The 23,379-nt window shown below is 42.0% G+C and overlaps 1 protein-coding gene across 1 annotated transcript in view; it reads right to left on the bottom strand.

The window, feature by feature from the left end:
- Window positions 1–1,048: 1,048 nt before the first annotated feature.
- The window catches only part of LOC123615483 (uncharacterized), a 271,904-nt gene continuing 249,573 nt past the window's right edge, over window positions 1,049–23,379 (bottom strand). Inside the window, exons 5-7 of the mRNA XM_074371193.1 lie at window positions 12,627–12,682; window positions 8,500–8,689; window positions 1,049–8,071 (exon numbers count right to left, since the gene is read on the bottom strand). Coding sequence (XP_074227294.1) covers window positions 8,009–8,071; window positions 8,500–8,689; window positions 12,627–12,682 — 309 coding nt within the window. The 3' untranslated portion in view covers window positions 1,049–8,008. The remainder of the gene's footprint in view (window positions 8,072–8,499; window positions 8,690–12,626; window positions 12,683–23,379) is intronic.

Below are 23,379 nucleotides of genomic sequence, written 5' to 3'. Positions count from 1 at the left end.
CAGAGTGTGGTCGCCTAGACCTACAGAGGTTGAGCGTGCACTTCAAGAGTGAGAGACACCGGTATTACACAAAAGGAGCCGGTCATGGTGACTGGAAGGGAAATGACCCTAGAAAGAAAAAAAAAATAAAAATTTCTACTTACATGTGGATACCAAGAGCCAACCTAACTAAACTCAGGCCACCGAACAGAACAAACACTGGCCAGACTCAGGAAGAATTTCTAGACCTCTGTGCAAAACCAAAACCCAAAACAAAAACACATGGTGCCTGTGGATGTGACACAACATCTGAGGGAGTGACGCATATGGAAGCATCCCTGAGACCCGATTATAAAAGTAATTAAAAAATATACTCAGGAAAAATGTACTGAGAGCACAGGAATATTCACCATTAAATGGAAAATGGCTAGAGAGGGTCCCAACAACAGGAGACAGGGCAGTGGACCTGCTGGAGTGGCAACACCATCTGGGTAGCAAGGATTGTACGGCCACTTCTGTGGTTTCCAACCTTGTCTGAGTACCTGTCTTTGAAGCACATTCATAATACTGTCTGGGAGGGCTTTAAACCATTGTGATTGTTTTTGTATGTATAATCTTTCTAGCTATTTCTCTGTTCCTTTACTGAAACTTCAACGTGATAGATTGTTTAAATTTGCTTAAAATTTGTTTACTGAGGTCATTCTACTGGGTTGGCCAGGTTTGTGCACAGAGGAGTGGTACTGCTGAAAGGTAGTCCTGCCCTTAGTGTCGCTTCTCCTCAACGGAGATCCTAGTACAGTGACTGATGACAAACTCCTTGAAGGCATGGACTGTATCAAGTCATTAATATAAACTGTAAGGATGCTTTTTGTACTTAAGTAAAGAAGATGCATGTCTTCCAAATGTCTTAATGCAACCAGACCGATTCCATAAAATTAATACTGAAGATAATAATTATAAAATTGCGACGACAGAGAAATCTTTAGAACCCAGAAGATTCTAAGGAAAGAGAAGAAATCCATATTCTGCTGTTTCTTGACTGAACTCTTAACTCTTTATTGCTCCCCCCTTGATGTCTTACTGAGAATGGCTAGTGTCTGAGTCTAAGAATCCTCCCAGAATGTTGAATTATGTTTTTCTTTTCTTTTTATATTTATTTCCATTACTCTTTTTTGGAGAGTTTATTTTCTTGTTCTGAAATACTTTAATGGCCTCATTCCCTCTAGTTTCTCACATGACCTCCAAGATGACACCACTTGATTGGGCTTTAGACCATCAATGTCTTCTGTCACCCACTATATCCTAGTTCCACAACTCCTCCATGAAGTCTGCCCAGATTCCCTCTGCCCAGAGAAATGCATTCTTTCTCTCCTTTAAATATGTTCTCTACTCCCATAATGGCAATTGATGCAATATTCTTTTTATCACAGCAGTTTTCTTTTATAGCTTGTCTTGTGGACTGTAGTCTTACTCTTGATGACACGTCTGTGTCTGACTCATCTCTCGTTCCCATCAGGCCCACGGAAGCACGCTGAGCACACAGGAGCATAGTGCTTTGCTCAGTGAATATTTGTAGAATGAACCAATGAAGAATCTTGGCACCCTAGAAAGTACTGAAAATTTCAGATCCTTCAGCCAGTACAAGCTATAGGTAACAATCTTAGACAAATACATTTCTCAAACATTTGGAATTCTATGATCTTACACCTGAGATTCTTTTGCACTCTTGGCTAGTAAATCACTGTCTTGGTTTCTCGATCCATGAAATGGGGATAATGACAGCCTAATACGGTTGTTGCCATGGAAGGCTGAGACTCTCTATGTGAAAATGTTATTAAAAGTACCAAGAACTATATAAACATTAGGGTTATTGTCTCATTTTACAAATGCCAGCTACTAAATTGATTATTTGCTTGTCTGTTTCTCCTACATTTTTACACGTGTAAATATATGGACAAGTAAAAAATGAGGAGAAAAACTACTTAAACAGCACCCAGACCAAATATTTTTAGTATTCTTTACTATGCTTCTAAATATTTAATAGATTATTAGTAGATGCAAACATAGAAGACACTATTTCACATTTGCATGTTAATGAAAAATCATGAATTATACATTATTTGCTGTTTGGAGTAGTGGAAACAGTATTCACTTTTTATAGCCATAAAAACTCAGATTGTCTCCTGAAACACACATCAAACCCCCTTCTGTAATAGTGCCAGAAAGATCTGCAAGCTTTTTAAAACCATCTCCAGTGAAATTAGATAGATTTGTTTGTGCTGCTTTGCAACACGCTCGTGTGAAAGTTCATTTTAAACAAAATAGTTTTAATAATGTCATTACTAATGTGTATTTGGTCATCACTAAAAAGCGGGGTTTTAATCTGAATGTTTCATTTTAATAAACGGCCGAGGAAGCGAGTTGCCCTGAGTCAGCAGGAAGTGGTTATACACCAGAGAACAGCCTGATTGTATTAGAATCATCCAGAACACTGAACAGCCCGGAGACGCTCCAAGAGAAAACAACTGGCTTTATTCAAATGATTGGGCTTACTGCAGCTCAGCACTGAGATTCTCACTTTCTCCTATTATTTTTTGACCTTGTGCCAAAAACTCCCACTTACGGTCATAATTAGAATTAGTGTTTCCAGTGCATGCCTCTGTCTTCCCAACAAACAGAAAAAAAAAAAAAAAAGTGGCACTTACAAACTCTGCAGTTAATGAAAATTTTCTTTACTCTGTTTGATTAATACAGCTTAATTTTCCTAACTCCTTACCATCATGCCAAAGATCTCTATCTTAGTCACTCCAAGTGCCATCCCCAGCGCTGTCAATCCCCCAGTTTGAAAGGGACCGGTGTTTCTTTCCGCCTCTCATTAAAGTCTAAGAAGGTCCCCTTTCTCGCCCGTCAGACCACGTACGTACGTGAAGCTGCCTTTGACTGCTGCCATTCCGGCCACGTGCGTTTTTTTGTCTCGTAATGCGGAAAACTGTAAATACTCCAAATATTGAATCAGAAATGTTGGAATTAGCATGCAGTACAAATGACTGTGCGTACTATTTTAATGAGGGGTACGGCTGAGAGAACCGTCTGGAAGGGCCTCTGAAACCTTGGTCGGTGTCGATGAAGTGGTTGTGTCTGCATCGCGCATCTGACCTCCTCACTCGGCTCCTCGTTACGCGCGGTCCGGGGCGCCACGGCGGGCAGGGCGAGACGGGAGTCATGTCATATTTATGTGCTTAGTGCTTCCTGCAGCACTGTGGTTATTACCCCTCACAGAAGCCCAACACACACACCCAAGGAGTTTACCCTTCGTTGGCAGGACCTAATGGGAAATTAAATAGAAATCACAAGGTGTGAAAAACAAACAGGATAGAAATAATCAAAACTTAGAAAAAAAACAACTATTTTTAATAGAATAAATCTATTACTAAGCCAAGTATGATCTGACTTTCTTGTAAGAGGTGGAGCTCAGGATTGGAATCTCAAAACCTAGACGAGACCCCACGGCTCTGCCACTGATTTTACTCTGCCCTTGACAAGGCCTCTGGTTGGAGGAACGTGGGTGCTCTGAATCTCAGTGTCTTATTCCCAAAACTGGGAGAGTAAAATCTCTCCTTCAGGCACGTCACTGGTTGGTTGCCATGAACAAATGAACGGGGGTGAGCCTTGTAAACTCCACCTGGCTCCATGCCGGTGATTTTCTGAGTTCGTGGCAAGAGCCTGTGTGGTGGATCCGTCACTCCATTCCTCTGCTTCCCACGGAAGCCTCCCTCGGCTTCACACAGCACTGGGTGCCCAGCCTCCTTGCCTGGCCTCAAGTCTGTCCACCACCTGGCCTCTGCCGCTCCCTCCAGTATGATCCAACGTGTGCCTCAGTCACACTAACCTGGGGATAAGATCATTCCTACCTCAAGGCCTTTGGTGCGCAGGGTCCCCTGAGGGGAATGCTCTTTCCCCAGATCCCGATGTGGCTGGCTCCTCTCCCTACCAGCCCAGTTAAATTTCACCTCTTCAGCTGGCCTTTTTCAGCCTCCCACTAAGGCGTCCTCTGCCCCAGCGTTCTCTTCCTCATCTACTGCCTTTTTACAATCTGAAATTAACTGTCTCGCTTATTTCTTTACCTGTTTAGAGTCCCCACAGAATGTAAGGTCCCGAATTGTAGGACTGTTGCCTTTGGCACCTTGAAAAATGCCCAGCCCACAGCAGAGACTCAGTGATGCTCAATGAACATGGCGGTTGGTGGTTTACTGGGAGGGACAGAGAACAAGAAGGGCCCAGCCGGTGTTTAAAGACCTTGACCACCTCCCTTTCTGTAAAGTGTCCCAAGTCTCTCTCCTGCCCTCACACTAGGGCGCCTGATCTCTCCCTCCCCCAGCTGCCCAGTGGCCCTGCTCCATCTTCTCTCCGAAGACTGAGAACAGGAGTAACAGTAGGAACCACGTGCCTGAGTGTTCTACACACACGATGGCATTTAAGTCTCTAGAACATTTTCCTTTTTAAGTGAACTGGGAATTAGAGAGGTTGCACAAGTTGCTGAAGATCTCCCCTCGAGTCAGGCTTATTCCCAGACGCGTGTCGTTCTGACACCCATGCTCCCTCCCGCGCCACACTGCTTTCCACACAGCAGCAAAGCCCTGGGGGCCAGTGACTCCGACTCCTGCTTCCACACAGCTTGACTCACTTTTTCTCCACCCTGACATCCTTCCCTCGGGGATGAACTGACTGAATGATCAGAGAAATGACTCAGGTGGATCGTGCTCATGCTTTCCCATCAAGGTGTGTGTCTTGTCAGAAGCCTTCCGAAGACAAAGTGAGTGACCAGGGGACACGCCAGGCTGGTGACCATCACAGTAGCTTACATTTATGGAACACATATAGTCACCCGAACCGTCATGGCTCTATGAAGTATGAACTGGTTTTATTCTCAGTTTTACAAATGAGGAAACTGGGGCTGGCTGGAGTTTAATGACTTGCCCAAGGTCACACAGCCGGCGAGGGGCGGACCTGGGATTTGCACTCACTGGCGCGACTGCAGAGGCAGGGTGCTGAATCGCTGTGTCAAACTGATGGGCCCACGTGGTAGGGATGAGGCCTGCTTTCCTGGCCTATATATAAACCTCACCTTTAGCAGCAACCCATTTTTCCGTGGACCATCTGGTATAAGATGAGCCCTTAAGGCAATCACTTTCCATTTTTGGCAATGTTAGTGCTTTCATCGTGTGATTGTATTTACTATTAGAATGATTTAAAAAGAAAGCATATGTAGTCTTGGAGAAATAAACAAACTATTTTTCAAATGCTACAGGTGAGACAGCAAGCTGACAACATCATTAATCACCTTAATACATCTATCACCATCACCTTCTCTAGAATTGTTTCTTTCTCTGTTGAGGAGAAACATACGAAATGAGACAACTGTGTCATAAGAAATTATGCAAAGAGCTCACTGGCATTTTCAGTTTTCATTTAATTTTTTTTTTGTTGCTGATATTACGATTTCAAATCATACTGGCTTTAGTTAGACAGAAAATTTCATTAAGCCACAGTGTCCGAAATAAGGGAGGTTTAATAAAAGGCATAGAAACAGTTGTACACAAAAACTCCTAAAGAAGAGGCAGTTTTAATGAGAATTACTTTATTTTAAAAATGAGACATTCTTTTAAGAATGAACTAAAAGGAAGAAAAAAATATGACAGCTAGAGACGCGTGGATTAGGCATTTTAGTAATTAACCACAGAATTTGCAGACGATAAGGCAGAAAGCAAGCTATGCCTTGAAGAAATTGCCCTCTGGAGAGAGAGGAAGAAAAGGATTTTGAGTCTGACAGTACAACCTTGTACCAGCACAGTTTTCTTCTCCTGCTGGTTCAAGGAGTTCTAAGCACCCTTCTGTAAATCATCATCTCACATCTATTTATTATCTTCCAGCCCAGTGCACAATACTATCAGTTACACACGGATACCAGCAACAGTACACGAGGGGGCTCCGGCATAAGAGACAGCCAGCTCCGTGCTCATCTGCGTTCTGAGCCTCGCCCTGCAACGGAGTTTCCGCTCACGCTGCAGCCACCATGGTCAGCAGTGAAAACAAAGGTATTATGTTTCTAGTATTTATTCCTCTGTATTTTACCCATGCAATGTGGTATTAGTCATCCAGTGCCATGTGAGTAGAGAGAGTGTTTGACTGGTTTACAGTAGCATACGGTAGGAGACTTTTTGTCCTATTAGAGTGGGCAATTCAATAGGACTTTGGAAACCTGTATTAAACGATGCTTGGATACACAGTAGCATGGTTTCTATTCAGTGGACAGCTAAAATGCAGTGAATTTCGTATCCCTTCCAGAATGTTACCAAAATGTTAGCTATTATTACAGAAGAGGGAATCAGACTGCGTGGGACAAAAATTAAGAACTTCAGGTGTTAAATGGATGATATATTGCAGTGAGTCTCAACAGAGGCTATAAGAATCACCTGGAGAGATTTAAAAAATACAGGTACTCAGGGCCCATCCGTCAGAGATGTTGATTCAGTTAGTCTGGGGTGGGGCCCAAGCCCTGGCATTTTTTTCTAAAAGCTCCTCAGGTAACTCCAGTCTGCAAGCAGGACCGAGAACAACTGGTACGGGGGAGAGAAACTTCAGAGCCCAGCTGTTGCCGTGGTACTAGCATCCTGTTAGCCACTTAGGAGATGTTCGCAGAATCCTTCATCTTTCAGTTTCTCTGAGGTTTCATCCATCATACAGAACGGTCACATCCATTAATTAAACCATGTAAGTGAAACTACCCTGAAAAGCCTAAACTGTTATAAAAATACACAATGAAAACAAAATGAAAAAAAATCTCTGAATTCAAAGAATCCTGAGTTGTCTTGTGAATTCTGACGTGAGTTTTAGACCCAGGATTTTTGTCTGACATCAAGCATCCCCTTTTACATCCCAACTTGATCTCCTTACCTGTAAAAAGGAAATAGTGTATTTTACCCGTAGCAGGATAAAGGGGGAGATAAACAGGCCTATATGATAGAAATGTGAGGGTTAAAAAACAGAACATTTTTAAGGTACAATTTCAGTCCATTCTGTTTTGGTTTTGTTTTGTTCCCTTTCTTCCCAAGTCTTTCTGAGGCTCAATGAGTTAATTTATGTGAAAGGACATTATAACTATAATTTATTATTGTTATGCTATTATTATTATATGTTTTATTACACCTCAATTTCTTCAACTGTAAAACGAGAGTATTGAACTAAATCATTCTTAAAATGTCCTCCAGGTACTAAAAAACCTGTGAGTCTTAAAAAGCAAGAATATTTTTTTGTTTTTTAAAAAATATTTATTTTTTTACTAGGGAAGATGGAACCAGGCAAAGACGTTTGCAGAAAAGATGTTCATATATAAAGAAATAGCAAAATATCTTTTGGTTATAATTTAGGGAAAAAAAAGAAAACAAGGACCTACTGTATAGCACAGGGAACTATATTCAGTTTCTTGTAATGAGCTGTTTAAAAAAAAAGCAAGAATTGTACAGTCTTTCTATTTCATTTGATTCTTGTTTAGAGCGTGTGTGCCTGTGTGTGCGTGTGTGTAAGTGTCAGAGAGCGTTAATGGAAAGTCGTCTTAGCCTAGTATTCACCCTGCGTTCCTCTGGGAGAACCCACGAAAGAACTGAGAAGCGCTCACAGCCGAGAATCCCTTTCCATTCTAGAGGCACAGACGCACTTGACTTCTGGTTCTAACTCCCCGTGCTGGGTGCTGAGATCTAACTTTGTTTCAAGCCAGAAGGACAAAGCAGCAAGTCCACTGGCTCTACGCGGCTCTACAGAACAGCCGCAGAGTCCCAACTCTTACTGCTGTCCTGTCTGACTCACTCAAAACAGAGCTGCCAGCCTCCTCAAACAGATGCTGTGGCCAACTTTCTGATGCTAGATTTGGGGGAGGAAAAACACATTTCTGCACTTGCGACCGCACAGAAAAATGCTGCGTTCTGTTAGTAGGTGGATGTCTGTGTGGCTTCCCTGTCTATTGTGTGAATCTTTAAGCTGTCCGCTCTGCTGGCACGTTTCCTTTAGGGTATAAACATGCTCCGGTTTCTCCAATCTTAAAACAAAAACAAAAGGACACAGAAATTAAAAATCCTTCCTTCCACCCAACATGGTTTTCGAGCTACAGTGCACTCTTCTTATTTTCATAACCAACGCCAGGCTCCAGAGGAGAACCCATTTTCTTGCCTTTTCCAGCTCCTAAAGCTGCTCATATTCCTTGGGTCTTGGGGGCCCTTCCTCCACCTTCAAAGCCATCAGCAGTGAGTTGGTTTCTTCTCAAATTGCACCACTCTGATCTCGTCTGCTTTTTTTTTTTTTTTTTAACTTTTCTGGACTCTTGGGATTACCCTGGTCTCACCCAGAGAATTCAGATGATTGGAAACCTTAATTCCCCACTTTGCCGTGTAGTGTGACCCACCGACAGTCCGAGGGCTAGGACGTGGCCCTCTTTTGGGAGAGTGCAGAGGAAATTATCCTGCTTACCAAACCAGAAAGCCAGATCCCACGATGCAGTGGCAGCCTCCACGTTAGGAAGCACAGGGCCAGGAGCGAGCCAGGGGCACTCTTTCTCTGTTTGTCTGCAGCCCACAACCCAGAGGCCAGGGTGAGTGGGCCTGGGCCTGGGCTGTGCCAGTCCCACGGTGTCTTGTTTTTCACAGGCAAAGCAAGAACCCTGAGTAAGAGAGCAGAAGCACACGGCATGAGGTGTGCGGTGCTGTTAGTCCTGCCTGCAAATGACAGGAGGGATGACAAGCTGCCACTCCAGTGGCCCCAGCTGTTCCATCAGGCAAAATGCTCTCTCTGCCACAACAAAACAATCTTCATAATAGTAATATGGAGTCCCGTAATCTCTGAGAAGTTGACGGAAACCTCTCCCTGCAGCGGCTGATGCCACATGCTTTTCTGGGTAGAGTCATCAGGAGGCCTGAACAGAGAAGCAAAGCCTTAGCAACCCCCGAGGTACAGAGGACGTGACTGGTTCTCTGTCCCCATCCTGACAACTCCCGACTAGGCTTACAGTTCAGCCCCTCTTCTGGGTTCCAGAGTATCTTCAGGACATTTTAACGTGGATGTCTCACATGCTGTTTAAACTTAGTGTATGTGTCATTAAATCCAACATCTTGCCCATTCTTTCCCCAATATCTTCTTCTTCTCTAGGATTTCATTTTTTTTTGTGAGTGGCTTCTTCCTTAATCTAAGAACCTCAAATCAGAAAACAAACAGTCATCTCTGACTTCTCTCTGCCTCATCACTGACCTATTCATGGCATCTTGACTCCAACCTTCTTCTATTCTCATCATTCCTGCCTTCAGTTTTTATTTTTCTCTGAAACTTTCTCCATTCTTCCAGTCATCACTCTTCCCAATCAATGCTTCATCAGCATTCAGAACTCCCTTTCTTAAATCAGTGTCTGATCAAGTGATCCTTTTGCATACAAATCCCTCACTGACTTATCAATGCTTTCAGGATAATCTTGGAAGCCCCCAGCATAACATTCAAGGCTCTTCATGATCTGGAATTGACTTCCACCTGTTATACCATTCCTTCTTTTAAACCTTGAATTTTAGCCACATCGAACTATCCGAACCTCCCCCAACGTGTGGTGTTACGTCATGTCACTTTACCTCCGCACATGAGCTTCCCACTGCTTGGAAGTCCCCCTCCCGAGACTTCTCCCGGCTTATGCCCACTCATGCTGCAAGACTTGGATCATCTTTCCCGAGAAACATGACCTCACTCAGTCCCTTTCCTGCAGTGTGGGCTCAGCACCCTTACTGGTTGCTCTCATTACATCCTAAAAATTGCACTTGCCACACACTCCATTATTTCTTTTTTCCTTTGGGACTTATTTTCCTGCAAGAATGTGAATAATTTTGAGAACAGAGACATCATAGATTACGTACCTTTGATTCTCTGGTACCCAATGTAGAATGGCAAGTAGAGAACATTAAATGAATATTTACTGAATGAATAAGTGATCTGGTTGGTAACAATGTACATGCACTTCTGCTTAATATAATGCATTTTGGTGTTAGAGAGATCAAGTTACTTAATACACTGCTGCTGCAATTATCATATCAGGAATATGTCGGAAATCCAGGAAGGATTCTTTTATAGGTAGATGACTTTTAACCAGAAATTTTCTTTCCGGCATTTTCTTCTGCTGTTCCAGGACGTCGTCCTCCTAAGAGCTAACATTTATTGTGCTCTTACTGTGTTGAACCAGGCACAGAGCTAAACCTGTTAATCCTCACACCTGCCCCATGTCACAGAGAACATTTTATTCCCATGACACAGGTGAGGAAACTATATGATGGAGAAAGTAACTAATGTCACCGGGATCCTATCTGAGTCAGAGCTGGGAATTCATCGCAGACCCCAGACTGCAGAGCCTAAACTGCACCCAGCACACTGTTCCTGCAGCCCGATGGCTGGCTTAAAGCACGAGGAAATACAGGCATCGGGCAACCTGGGTGCTAATCCTGCTTGTTTTTATCAAGCTAGAGACTAGCTTTGTTCATTAAGACTCAGTTTCTTCACCTATAAACAGGGGGGAGTTAAATTCTGATGTTCACTGTGGTCCCTTCTGATTCATATTTTGTGAACTTCATCACATGTGTTAAACTCAGCTCCAGAAGCTCAGTAGGAAAGGGAATCATGGTTTATTTCTCAGAGCCAAAAATCCATTTGCAAAAGATGGAAAAAAAAAAAAAAAAAAAAAAGAGCCACACATCAGAGAAGTGACAAGGGAAGTACAGGGCTGCCCACCACCTACTAAGAACCCGGATGAACTTCCGCGTCAATCCATGTGAGCTGAATTCACTACCATTTTTTAAAAACAGTGCATTGTGGAAACAGTTTATAAAACTGCTGTTCATCCTTGTTTGGCCCTCTTGTGTTTTTATCCTTTAATTCTTTTGCCAGTTAGATAAATGAAGTTCTTCTCCGGAGCTGCTCAGCATATCTTTCAGGTGTCTGAACCAGCAGAGGGAAGCCACTTGGCAGTGCATTTCTCTGAAGGTGAGCCTTCCTGCTCCCCACTCCGGCTACAGAAGACACTGAACATTGTATCCCAAGGGATGCACTCAGGGAAAAATGTGACTCGGAGAGGAAGCAGCCTTTGTTACACAGTATGTTTCTTGCCAGTCACCCTAGGTATGAGAGCAGGATTATAAATATTACACAGGCAACCCCCAGAAGTAGGAATGAGTGTGTGGGTGTGTGTATGGGTGAAAATTAAGTGTCTGCAGAAAAGATCGATCTCTTAATGCTGCCATTAATTAAAGGTGAGGAGACCTGGTTTTCAGACCACCGCCTTCAGTTCGGAACTGCTGCTGATGAGCCTACGTTGCCTCTGATGGGTCTCATCTCTCTGGGTCTCTGTTACATTATCTACAAAGTGGGTAGTTGGATAAAAATGATTTCGTAGGATCCTTGTAGTTCTAACATTCTATAATTCTGATTTTTGCTAAGGCTCCAGGATTTAAAATTTTTCTTACTTTCCCAGACATTGCCACAAAAGTCTCTTTTGTTAAGTCAATTTCATACAGCTCAGAATTTCATGCTCAGTGAAAAACGTATGGGAAAAACCCCACAACCTTTCATTCCTCTCAGTCAAGTTTAAGGATGAGAAACTAGAGTGTAGATGGTTCTCTTGGGCAAATGGCAGTGTGCCCACACTGCCCTGGTTTGGATTCCCTTCTCTTGGGTCAGAACCAGACCAGTTTTGAGAAGTTAGTTGCCTCCCTACATTTCATCTGAGTTTGATTTGAACGAGAAAATTGCAAATAAAACCCAGAAAAAAATTTTTGTTAGAAGTCAACAAATTACTATAACTAAAAGGTTGTTTGGTCTCTGAATCAACTTTATTTCTTGTCTCTTTGCTCTTTTGAAAATAAAAAAAATCTCATTTCTAGCCCATAAAGTAGCATTAGTTCTTATTATTCCATACATTAGAAGTCAACTGGTAATTCATACAAATTAAATTAGTGATTTTGCATTTAATTTACTGATGACAAACTATAGGATTCAGCAGTTTTGCTCTGATAACCTTTAAAACGTATTAATTTCATTGGCGATTTGCATAGGCCTTTATTTCCCACTGCTACAGCTTTGTTCTCCAAAGCAGAAATGCCCCATGGCTTTTCAATTTGCTACCTAATCAGCACAATATATTCCTCCTTTTCTTCCTTTTATATTGTCTCCTAAATTTGAGACTTCAATATTTGAAGAAATTGCACCAAGAAATCTCACATGGTTTTTCTATTTCTGTGAACCTTTAAGGGAATAAACAGAGAAAAATTATTCCATTCAAGTAGGGGTACTGCTTGCAAACACAGTGGTCTTAAGACGACTGCATTCAAATGAATTTTTTTTTCGAATCATGATATGTGAACATTACAAAAATATTTCCCCAAATCCACCTAAAGCTCCTCATATCAATCTATCAAAATCTCTGGGAGCTCTACCAATGACAAATATTGGAGTTCTGAAAAGAAGTTCCCTAAGGTGATTCTGATGAGGCATACTGTGTCACAAAGCCACTCTCAGCTCCCTGAACGCTCCCATTCTGGCTCAGGACTGAGGAAGCAAATTCTCTTCATGCTTACCATTCCTTACTGTTATTTCCAGGCCAGAGGACTCCAGATAGATGAGGAGGGTGATTCTGGAATTCAGAAGACTTGGAGTTAGAACTTTAGTTTCTTTAAGCTATTAAATATCTGGTTAAACCTATGGGGGGAAAAAGACCCTCTTTCAAAATTTAAGATGGTTTTGGAAGTGTTCTGACTAAAGACAGTGAAATCAAACCATAAACCCAAAGTGCAAATATGGTATTTTTCTAAACTCAGTGAAACAAAAGTGCTTGTCTCATGGAAAGAAAAGGTGGCGAAAAGGATCTAGGGGCTTCCGAAGTACCCCCTGCAGATGTCTGGTGCTCCTGTTGGGGGTGTGGGCCGTTCGGCTAAACTCAGAGGGTTGACATGGGGGGTGAGAGTTTGGGAAGAAATAAAAGTGTGCATGAATTTATACTGAGAAAGGATAAAGAGGGTTGGTCATTTGAGTAGAAACACCCACTGACTAATACGCCTCGCAAGTGCAATAAAAAAAAAAGCACCCTGCAGGGTAATTCTTCTCTGAGGGAGCCTTTTTGGAATACAAAATGGAAGGACAAATGCGATCCAGTAGTCCACAGGAATGAAATAATACGCATACGACGTCATTCCATTCTAAGTCACCTTACTTTTTTGACCACACTGTATTCATTAGGTCTACCCTTTGCCAGGTTTGAGTTCTTCTGACATTGAATCTGTGAGATAAAAATATATGACATGACCTCCAACATATTTTGTTCATAAAAATAGGACATATAATATAACCTATAAAATAATACCTCTATATCACTAAATTTATTTTTCATTTATGTATGTTCCTGAACAAACATAGCTTCTTATAAACATCTACACTTTCTTTGCATCCTGTTTGATAAAGAATCCTGTACTTTTTCCTTCAAGCTTATTTTATTTTGGAAAAGACTCAGGTTTTATTTACTAGTTGATATTGAGTGACATTTATGCCAAAACTTGGTTCACTAAGCCTTCTTTTTAATGGTTCACGTTTTCTGGTTTGGTTGCTGTTCTGCATGAATATGAGAAGCCACGTGTTTTCCATTTCTCACTTTCCAAATCAGTTATTGACTGATACTGTCCTTTCTTCATTTCTTCGTTTTGGATTTTGCACTCTTACGAGTCCATTGTAATTACAAAGAGAAACAAAGATTCTGATTTAGACTAAACTGGGACCTATATTTCGTGAGGGCAGTGACTCTGTCCCTACTTTCTCAGTATCCCCGCTGCTTTTCCAGTTAGTAGGACAGTGCCTGTCACCGAGTAGGCAGTCAAAAAAATATTTGTGAAGGAATTAATTGTTAAAGACACTCTCTGACTCAGCTGACCACCAGTCTTCCCAAGGCGGACTCGGCAGTGATGCCCGCCCAGGTGGTCTGCGCCAAGGCAAACCCGGTGGGACTGCGCCCGGCTGAGCGGAATCCTATCTCAAGAGAGAAGCTGGAGGTCAGAGTCAGAACAAAGATCATTCCCCACGAGTGTGGATCAGGTGCCATCTCTTACTCTTCCTGTGTGTTCGCTCCTGATGCTATTGAATGGGCGTGCCCCACGAATTTCTAAAGCCTGGCAGCATAAGCTCTGTATCCTATGATTTCACTGATCATAATGTGGATAAAAAGAAAAATCTAAATACAAGATCACGTCTTATTTTTGAAACACACAAGTGACTTTTAAAGTATTACAGAGAAAGCAGCAAGTACCCCTGAGTGCAGTATCTGTGAACGGAATCAGAGGTAAGCCGCTAACCCAGGTTACTATTTAAAAATTGCACAGTAAATTCTCAGCCCAGGCGATCTGGACAGAGATTTCACTGAAAAAACAACGTATGTACGAATTGAATTGTATAACACCATTCTTGAAAAAACTATGTACGCCTCATGATAAGCATTTGAAATATTTGCTTTTTTTTTGAATGGAAATACTGGGGATTGAACCCAAGACCTCATGCATGCTAAGCTTGTGCTCTACCACTGAGTTGTTACCCACCATCCTGAAATATTGGCTTTTTAAAGTTACAAATTCTAATATCCAGCTACAAATAAGGATCTATGACACTAAAGTATTTGTATTTTATTGAAACTCTTTTTTATGCAGTGTCTGCATGTATCTACCAGAGACTCTTTGGCCTCTGGGATGTCTGACTTGGGGTACTGTGGATATATCTCTATGAGGCTGCATTAGTTTGCTATGGTAATTGAAGCCAAAGTTTAAATTTAATACATGGTAAAAAAAAAAAAACCCCATACTTCTTTATTATGAAGATTCAGACCATGGTCTAATGTGTAAGGAAATTGATTCACAAATAAGAATCCTATATAATGTTTCAGTCTCCTCTATCTTTGGCATTTCATGCAGCCTTGGGCAACCATCTCTGCAGTCTGTCCTTAGTGCCTACATTTGGAGAATCTTTTGCTAAGTAAATTCCAGGAGTCAAGTCCAGAGAACTCTGTGATGAGGGGAGGGTATAGCTTGGTGGAAGAGTGCATGCCTAGCATGCATGAGGTCCTGGGTTCCATTCCCAGTACGTCCATTAAATAAATAAATAAGTAAACCTAACTACCTCTCCCTGCAACAAAATTTTAAAAATAAATAAATAAATAATAAAATTTAAAAAGAGAGTTCTGTGGCAAGTTTCTGGTTGAAACCAGCACAATGAATTCATACCATTATACAAAAAGATTTCTGAGACTTAAAGATTAAGTGTACCCTATCAGCAGTTCCAGACGCGTCAGATTATCATCAGTCTGTTTATGACGGGAGCAGTAGGAACGAAAGGCCTCCTTTATGGGCAGTTTGCAATACTCAAATCTCTGAAGTCATCCTGTCGACTTTTCTGTGATTGTAGTATACAACTTTGAGCCAAAATAATATATGTTGGAGAAAGGCCATAGCCAAAAGCCTACTCTGTACCACATGTTTCAGTGCATTCAAAATAACACAAAAGATATTTTTGAAGAGTGAGATAAGTGCTAATGTAAAAAAAAAAAAGCATAAAGTTTCACTTGGCGTTATGTTTAGAGACAGAGCAAATGCTGCTTCCCTGTGTTAAGAACTCCTACTTATCCTTCAAAGCCCACTTATTGCCTCTGGCTCATTTTCTAAAAGAGGTCCTAGGAAGAGGTAATCAATTCCTCTTTTGTGATGTCCCTGTTCTTTGTATTTTTGCTGATGATGGCCATCATGCAGCTGTTCATTTAATGTCTTTCTCTCCCTCCACACTGGTGTTACTTGAGGCTTGGGATTAAGTCATTTATTCCTATTCATGGTAACATTTCCTCCAGGACAGAGGAGACACAAGTGAATCTGACTGACTCATCGAATACACCACAATTTTATTTTTACCCTCAGAGTATTTTTTTTTCTTTGTATGTGGGCTGATGCTATTATAGCCCAGGAGTCAGAAACTTTCTTCCTGTAAAAGGCCAAACAGTAAATATTTTAGCATTTGTGGGCCACATGCTCTCTCTTGCGATTACTCAACTCTGTACTGTAGTGCAAAAGCCATCACAGACAATACCTAAACAGCTGTGCAGGCCTGTGGGTATCAGAACGTTATTTACAAAAACCGGCAGTGGGCTGGATTTGGTCAAGCCATCGTCTGTCGACCTCTGCTCTAGTTTACTCTTTCTATTCTTTGTCCTCGTTTTTCTTTCTTCCTTCAATGTGTTTCCCTAATGCTACAACGACTGTCTGTCCTCATTTGCTCTTCCTTTTTCATCTGATCAATTCCTTTATAAATATCAAGACTCAGCTTGATCATCATCTTCTTTATGAAATATGTCTTGACCTCCTGGAGAAGCACTGGCTATTCTGTCCTTTGGGCTCCCTCTCTGGCTCCATTCTGTGATGGGATCACACCCTGTGACATTTCTGGTAAATGTCTGTCTCTGGTTTCAGACTGTGAATTCCTACTGATTAGAAATGAGTCTTCCTTGTCTTCTGTCGCCATTACCTCGCACATGCCCGGTACCCAGTGGGTACTCAATAGACGAATTGTCAGAAATTATTGACTGTTACTTGGGATGCAGAGCACAGGTTATAAGGACAGGTTACGAGGCATGGATCTGTCATTTCAAATAGGTATTAACACTCTTTCTTTTATACTTGCTGTACCCTCCCTCAAACTCAACAACTCATTCATAATGTAACCAAGTACATCATGAAGCAGCCAGCATTTTAGTCTCTTCCACAGAAATCTCATCCTTTCATGGAAAAAAAAAAATACGCAACTGGGATAAAAGTAAATTCCAAGTCTGAGGGCTAGAAATCAGCACAGTCATTGTCTGGGGCCCTGCCTGTGTATAACGGGGCTCATGGACTACTGCCTGTAACAAATGCAGCAGCGATACCTCGCATCTGCGTTGCTCAAGCTGCTTTGTGCGAAAGCATCCATTAGAGCAGGCTTCCAGATCCAGCAGCAACACACCCCACCCCTAAGTCAACTGTGAGCTGCTGCCCACGCTGAATTTTATTGCTCCTGACGGACTGCACTTCTCAATATCCTGCTTCCTGCGTCTGTGGCCCCATCTCCAAGAACAGAAAGGATATGCAGGAGTTACTCTCCTAGTCAGAAATGTTATCTTTTCAGCACAGTCTGCCCTGCAAATTTTAGGGCCCTTGAGTCCGTGAGAAAGCAGTAGCTTCTCTTCTCTTAGTTTTTTTCTTAAGCACTGGTGAGAAATTATGGTGCAATTCTATCTGCGCCTTCACTATGGAAATAAAATGGATTTGGAGAGCTCCGCTAAGTACTAGGGCTTAGCACTGTTAGGAGAAGATCTGGAAGGATCGTTCGGGTCTGATTTAAGCCAACAGCCACCTCTGAACTCAGAGGTGATGTTTATTTCTAGTTTCCACTACCGCTTACATTCAGGTGACTCAATACATGTGTCAAGTCCTAATTACTCTCTGAGCCCTAGCCCCTGAATTTGGACTATATCATAAAGAAACTGATCCAGAGCTGATTTAATCCTCTTTTCCCAAAAGTCAAACACCTTTAAGATGTCCTAGAAAAAAAGCTTTCCATTTTGCCTCTCAAATTATAGACTAACTTTGAAACTCCTTGGCTAGAAAATGTCTCTTGTGTCCTGCAACACTCCCCATTTCTGTTCAAATGAGCCCACCATCCTTCTGAGAGGCAGGCTAGAAAGCATTTGCTAAGGGTGAGCTCTGACGTCAGTTGGAGTGGGTTGGGCTTGCCAGATAAAACACAGGGCATCCAGTCAAATTTGAATTTTAGATAAACAATAGTCATTTTTTTTTTGTATAAATATGTCCAAAACATTGCTTGGGATATACTTATACCAAGAAATTTTTCTTTATCTGAAATTCAAATTATACGAGGTGTCCTGTAGTTTAATTTGCTTAATTTGGCAGTCTTAAATTCTGCCACTAACATCTACCCCTAGAAAGTTACCAGGCCTTTGTGTTAGGGCTGTTCAGGGACATAAATCATGTAACATGTTAGAAGAGTGTCTGGCATGTGGTAGATGTTTCATAAATGTTAGCTCATTTTATTATTCAGATCATCTAGAGCGGGAATCAGCAAACTTTTCTGTAAAGGGCAAGGCAGTAAATATCTCAGACTCCGCGAGCCACGTGATCTCTGTTACGACGACCTGAGCCACGTGATCTCTGTTACGACGACCTGACTCTTCCACTGCAGGGGGAAGGCAGCCCCGGACAATTCCTAAACCAGTGTGTGTGGTCATGTTTTGATAAAAAAAATTATTTTCCGGCATTTGGCAGCTCTGACAATATTTTACTCTGATGTAGAGAAAACCCTGTAGTAATTTTCTCCGGTTCCTTATTGCATCCACCTCCTTTTATTAAAATACTTATTATAATATCCATCTCCTCTCATTATAACATTTCCTATTTTAAAGAAACTTTTGATGGATCGTGATTGACTATTTACTTAAAAATTCTAATACTACCCAATATTTATAAAATATATTCATTTTGAAAATGCTTCGTATGAATATACATAGTAATATTCTAATTATATACAGAATCACACACACAGATATATATAATCTTCATGACAGCATCACAAAGTGGGTTAATAAAAATTTCTCCCAGATATTCCTTGATTCTTTCTTTTCATAGATCCCACTTTTCTCCTATGCATTATCTTCCACTTTCTCCCATGACCCCCTGGACGTCTCCTATACTGCAGTTTACCCGGACCATTTGCTATTCCCCAAATATTCCCCTGACTTTCATCTTTATGGGTTTCTGCATCTTCTTCACTTATCATGATATGCTTCCTAACCCCTCTCTCCTTGTTAACAGATTATATATTCACAGAATGAGTAAAATCTTAGAAAGATCAGTGTTTTTTTATAAAAAAAACCCTAGAAGGTGTATCTACCTTGCTGTTTTTATAACCGTTTGCATGAATGTATGTATGTGTGTGTTCGTGTGAGTGCTCCAAATAGTTGGCACCTTTCTCTTCATCCACGCTGAAGTCATACCGCTTCTCTGTCCAGTGCTTGGGAAGTAAGACATCAACCTGACTAAGACCCAGTTTGGTGTCGTGTTTCTTGATTCCGCTTTGATTGCTGCTGTCAGTGAGTGACTTGTTGCTCAGCACACTAACAGCTCTTCAACAAAGTCGGCTTGAAAACAGAGAGAGGTGGGTTCTTTAAAGAAAAAAAAAATGATAACAGTTGAGAAATTAAAAGCCCTCTCTTATTGTATTGCTCTCCTTTCATCTTCAGCCTTCTGATGTTTTCCTTTTATTCCTTCCTTGATGCCCTGAACGTATTACCAGACATTTTAATGAGATGTGGCTAGGTCCAGCCCTGGCCACGAATTAACTCCTTCCCCTCCGTCAGGCTGGTTGCATTTTACGGTAGTTCTACCCTCTGGGAGTTTAAGCGCAAGGCCGAAGGAAGGAAGCGCACAGCCCGGCACAGCTTCTCGGACGAGCTGCTTCTGAATCATCCGTGAGTTCCACTTACGCCAACTTCACGTAGATTCTGGGGTTGGGGAAACAGGAAAAGCAGGAAGACAGAGACTCAAATACAAAGGCAATTTGGGGGCAGCTTGGAAGAAGTACGATGTGACTTAAATGGAAGACGAGGCCGAGGAGAAAACTGCCACAACGGTCACTACGAAGAGGGAGAGACACAGATCCCAGGGCCTCACGCGAGACAAAGACTGAAAACACGAAGCCGTAAGCGGGGAGCGCACCGCTCAAGCGGTAGAGCGCCTGCCTAGCACGCACGCGGTCCTGGGTTCAATCCCCGGTACTCCTCGAAGAATAACTAAATAAACCTAATTAACAGCCCCCCTAAAAAGCCTAAAACAAAACATTAATCTATAATCCTTCTCATCGGAAAGTAGGTTTCATAAAGTGGAATACAGAGATACATACAGTTCAAACTTTCAGTATAGAAATCCTATTTTACTTCCAGAAATACAGGTTGAGACTTTGACAAGTTTTGCTAAATGTGTGCACGTGTTCGGTACCTCCACACAACCACAGAAAACATCAATTACATGACATTTTGAAATGGTTCAATTAGGCCGCTCAAAGTGGCTGCAGCATGAATTATCCAACAAACCTTGCAGAGAGAGCCTCCAGTTTGGTTTTACAGTCTGGCCAGCTGTATTCCTTCTCCTTCTCCAGATGGCTGTGCTATTGCGTGAACAGCACATCGCTCTTTCTCCTGTGCACACCTTAATAAAATCTTCATAGCATCTTGCCATTACCTACAGTCTTCAATACTAGGGTTTCAGAATATTTCAGCAGCGAGAAGCCTGGCTGTCTTCATCTGTTCAAGAAAAGGTTTAGAAGAAGAGAAGCCACCGTCCAATGAGGTTCTACTGCCTCACCCACATCCTAAGACCCTTCTCTGTGCAGTAAGAGCCCAGAAAGCCTCCAAAGGACACATGGACCTCACCGGCCTGAGGTCATTCTCACATCGTGGTCCGGGGTTACTCCTATTTCTTCTTCCTAAGGGTGGATGAAAATTATAACCTCTTGCCTCATGGAGTCCACTTCCAAGATGCCATCTTTCCAGACACTCAAGAGAACAGAAGGATGCTTTCCAGCCTTTTCCAGTTTTCAAACTGGTACCCAGGGCAGCAACTGGTGACTTCTCCAGTGACTGGGAGAGCCATGAAGACAACAGGGGCCTCGGCCACCCACAAGGTGTTGGCGAAGTACCGCATCTTGTGCTGCAGAAGTTAAACTTCATCCTGCAAATATCTGCATCCTAATTCACTAATAAATTGCTGTCTAAAAAACAAAATAAAACGAACAAACCAAACAAACAAAAAATAGGGCTAAAAGGCTCAGAGCAATGGAACAAAAAACTCAGCGCTTCCCAAGAGTCCCAAATAGGTCCCTCCAAGCCAGGAGCATTCCACCGGGAGAGCAACTCAGCAGCAGCAGGAATCGTGGCTTTGCAGACACGGCATCCCTGATGGGGGTCTGGCCCCTGCTCCACTGGTCCCGCCTTTCCTTCTCGGCCTGGTGTGCTGGAACTTCATTGATTTTTGGTTTCCTGGCTTCCCTCTCCCTTTCCTGTCAGCACTTTCATTCCTTTGATGGGGAACAACCTCTTCCCAGCTAAAACCAGGGGCCCTGCCCAGTCATGCCTTAACCTGGTGGTGGCCCCTTGACCCAAGATGGGTCAGTCAAATGGTCTGGCTTAGAACGTGAAACATAAGTACATGATACATGAATAGAAATGAAGGTGGAGTCCCTTCGTTCCAGCTTCCCAGCAGTGGATCTCGGTTGAACAGTTTTGCTACGAGACCATTCCTACCATCTCAGCTTTACAGCCACAGAACACACCTCAGTGCCCAACCACTTCCCTGCCTGTTTTTCTACAGTTTCTGTGAGCTTCTTGTATTTCTCAAGCACACTCCCTTTTGCTTAAGTTAGCCAGAATCCGTTTCTCCTACTGCAGCCGAGGAAACCAATTGGCACATCCTAGTTGGTGGTTAGAAATTGCCAAGAAATATTTACCATATTCTCAGGGAAATCGTGTGTGTGTGCATATGTGTCTAGATGTATGTGTATGTGATAAAGAAAAGAAAAATGAGTGCAGGATACTTTTATCTGGTTGTTGGAGAAACTCTAGCAAACAGAAGTGAACATTTTTTCCTGGTGTTCTCTGCTCTGGACGCTAGCTACCTCTATACATTTCTGTGCTTCCCCAGCAAATTATAAGGAAAAATTTGTGGGAGATGTCCTCGACTATGTAAATGTCTCTCTTCTCATCACCAGAAACTGTTAACAGCATATTCTTGGTTCTTAATGAGGCATATGGTGGTAACAACTTGCAATAAAGGAGCACCTTGTTGCCTGCCACTAAGGCCAAAGAAGGTGATGCTCTGCTAGTGGTTGCTGCTCTAGCCACCTTCACCCGCATTTCAATACCTCCTTCCTTATGCCTGTCTTCCAAACAACTCCCTGGTGTTGGAGAGCTGGGGGCCCCACTGGACGGGGTGTTTTCATCCAACTTTGGAAGCCAAGCTGAGTCTTCAAAGCCTCAGGCCCAAAGCACACAAGACAATGAAATTCCAAACGTTAAGTGCTTTCCTCTAATTGCTTTCTCCATCTCTTCCTCCCTAACAGTTTGATTACAGAAGTCTTCTGCTTGAAATGGCATTGTATTTTTTTCCGGAAAAAGAAATTACTTAAGGAAGGAAAATATTGAGGAGCTCTGGATTCCTTTTAACTTTACCACTAATTGCTGTGTAACTCTGAGTGACTCAATCCTTCTGGAAAACAGGAGTGGAAATATTAAACATAAATGAAAGTTCCCTGATGGGGTGTTGGATTGCAATTCAGAACTCATGCCCATCTTTGATTTAAAGTGGAAAATGGGAGATGGGGAGGAGCTAACCATGAAAATATTTATGTAAAAATCAAACAAATCTCTGCTCAGTGAGCATGAAAAAAAAAACAATTTATGAAATCACCTTAACATAGTTTACAGAAACATATAATAAATACATTGTTCTTCAGGAAATTCCCTAGACGACACTGGCAAAACTGTGCACTGAGCCACATTTCAAAATTTTCTGTACTTATTTCAAGGAAGAAAGAGCAATAGGTCATTCCTTGCACTTTAATCCCCAAATTCATCACCGTGTTAGAGTCTGACATAAAAGTTATTTTAGTCTCATTCTGAATTCTTTAATATAAAGCATGCAGTTGTATTATGTTTATATGTTGAATGTAATCATTCAATAATAATGACCTTAAATGCAGAAGACTAAAATTAGTGAACATAAATTGTATTTTCCTTAAAAAGGAATTTGGAGAGGTTTTTCCACCATGTTCCCCCGAAGTGTCTTGACCATGTTTGGATGTGTCATGAATACCCAGACTACAGGCGAAAACGCAACTATAACCTGTATGAGTTGTGGTCAATGGTGTAGGAAGTGGAGAAGGAAAAGGTCACTGACCCTGGAGAGAGAGGTGACACTGCCTAGATGAACGTGCCTCTGACCCCAACCAGTGACAAGAAACAAGTCAGTGTGTTAATGTGAGACTGGCTGCCCCGGTCACACGAAAGCACGTGGCACTTCCAGGAGCCTCAGTCAGCAGCCATGATCACTGTCCCAAAGGGAAAAGGTGGAAAATTCTACGAGCAGGACATTTTCTATGATGCTCTTCTGATAACTGTGATCAGGGAATGCATTTTGGGCATTAATTACTCTCTTACTCAACCATCTTCACTGGAAAGTTCTTAAAAATGAATCTCACTCCATGTTT

Source organism: Camelus bactrianus, chromosome 9 (genome assembly GCF_048773025.1).
Source record: "Camelus bactrianus isolate YW-2024 breed Bactrian camel chromosome 9, ASM4877302v1, whole genome shotgun sequence".
Classification (NCBI taxonomy): Eukaryota; Metazoa; Chordata; class Mammalia; order Artiodactyla; family Camelidae; genus Camelus; species Camelus bactrianus.
This window is presented reverse-complemented; position numbering and strand designations above follow the sequence as displayed.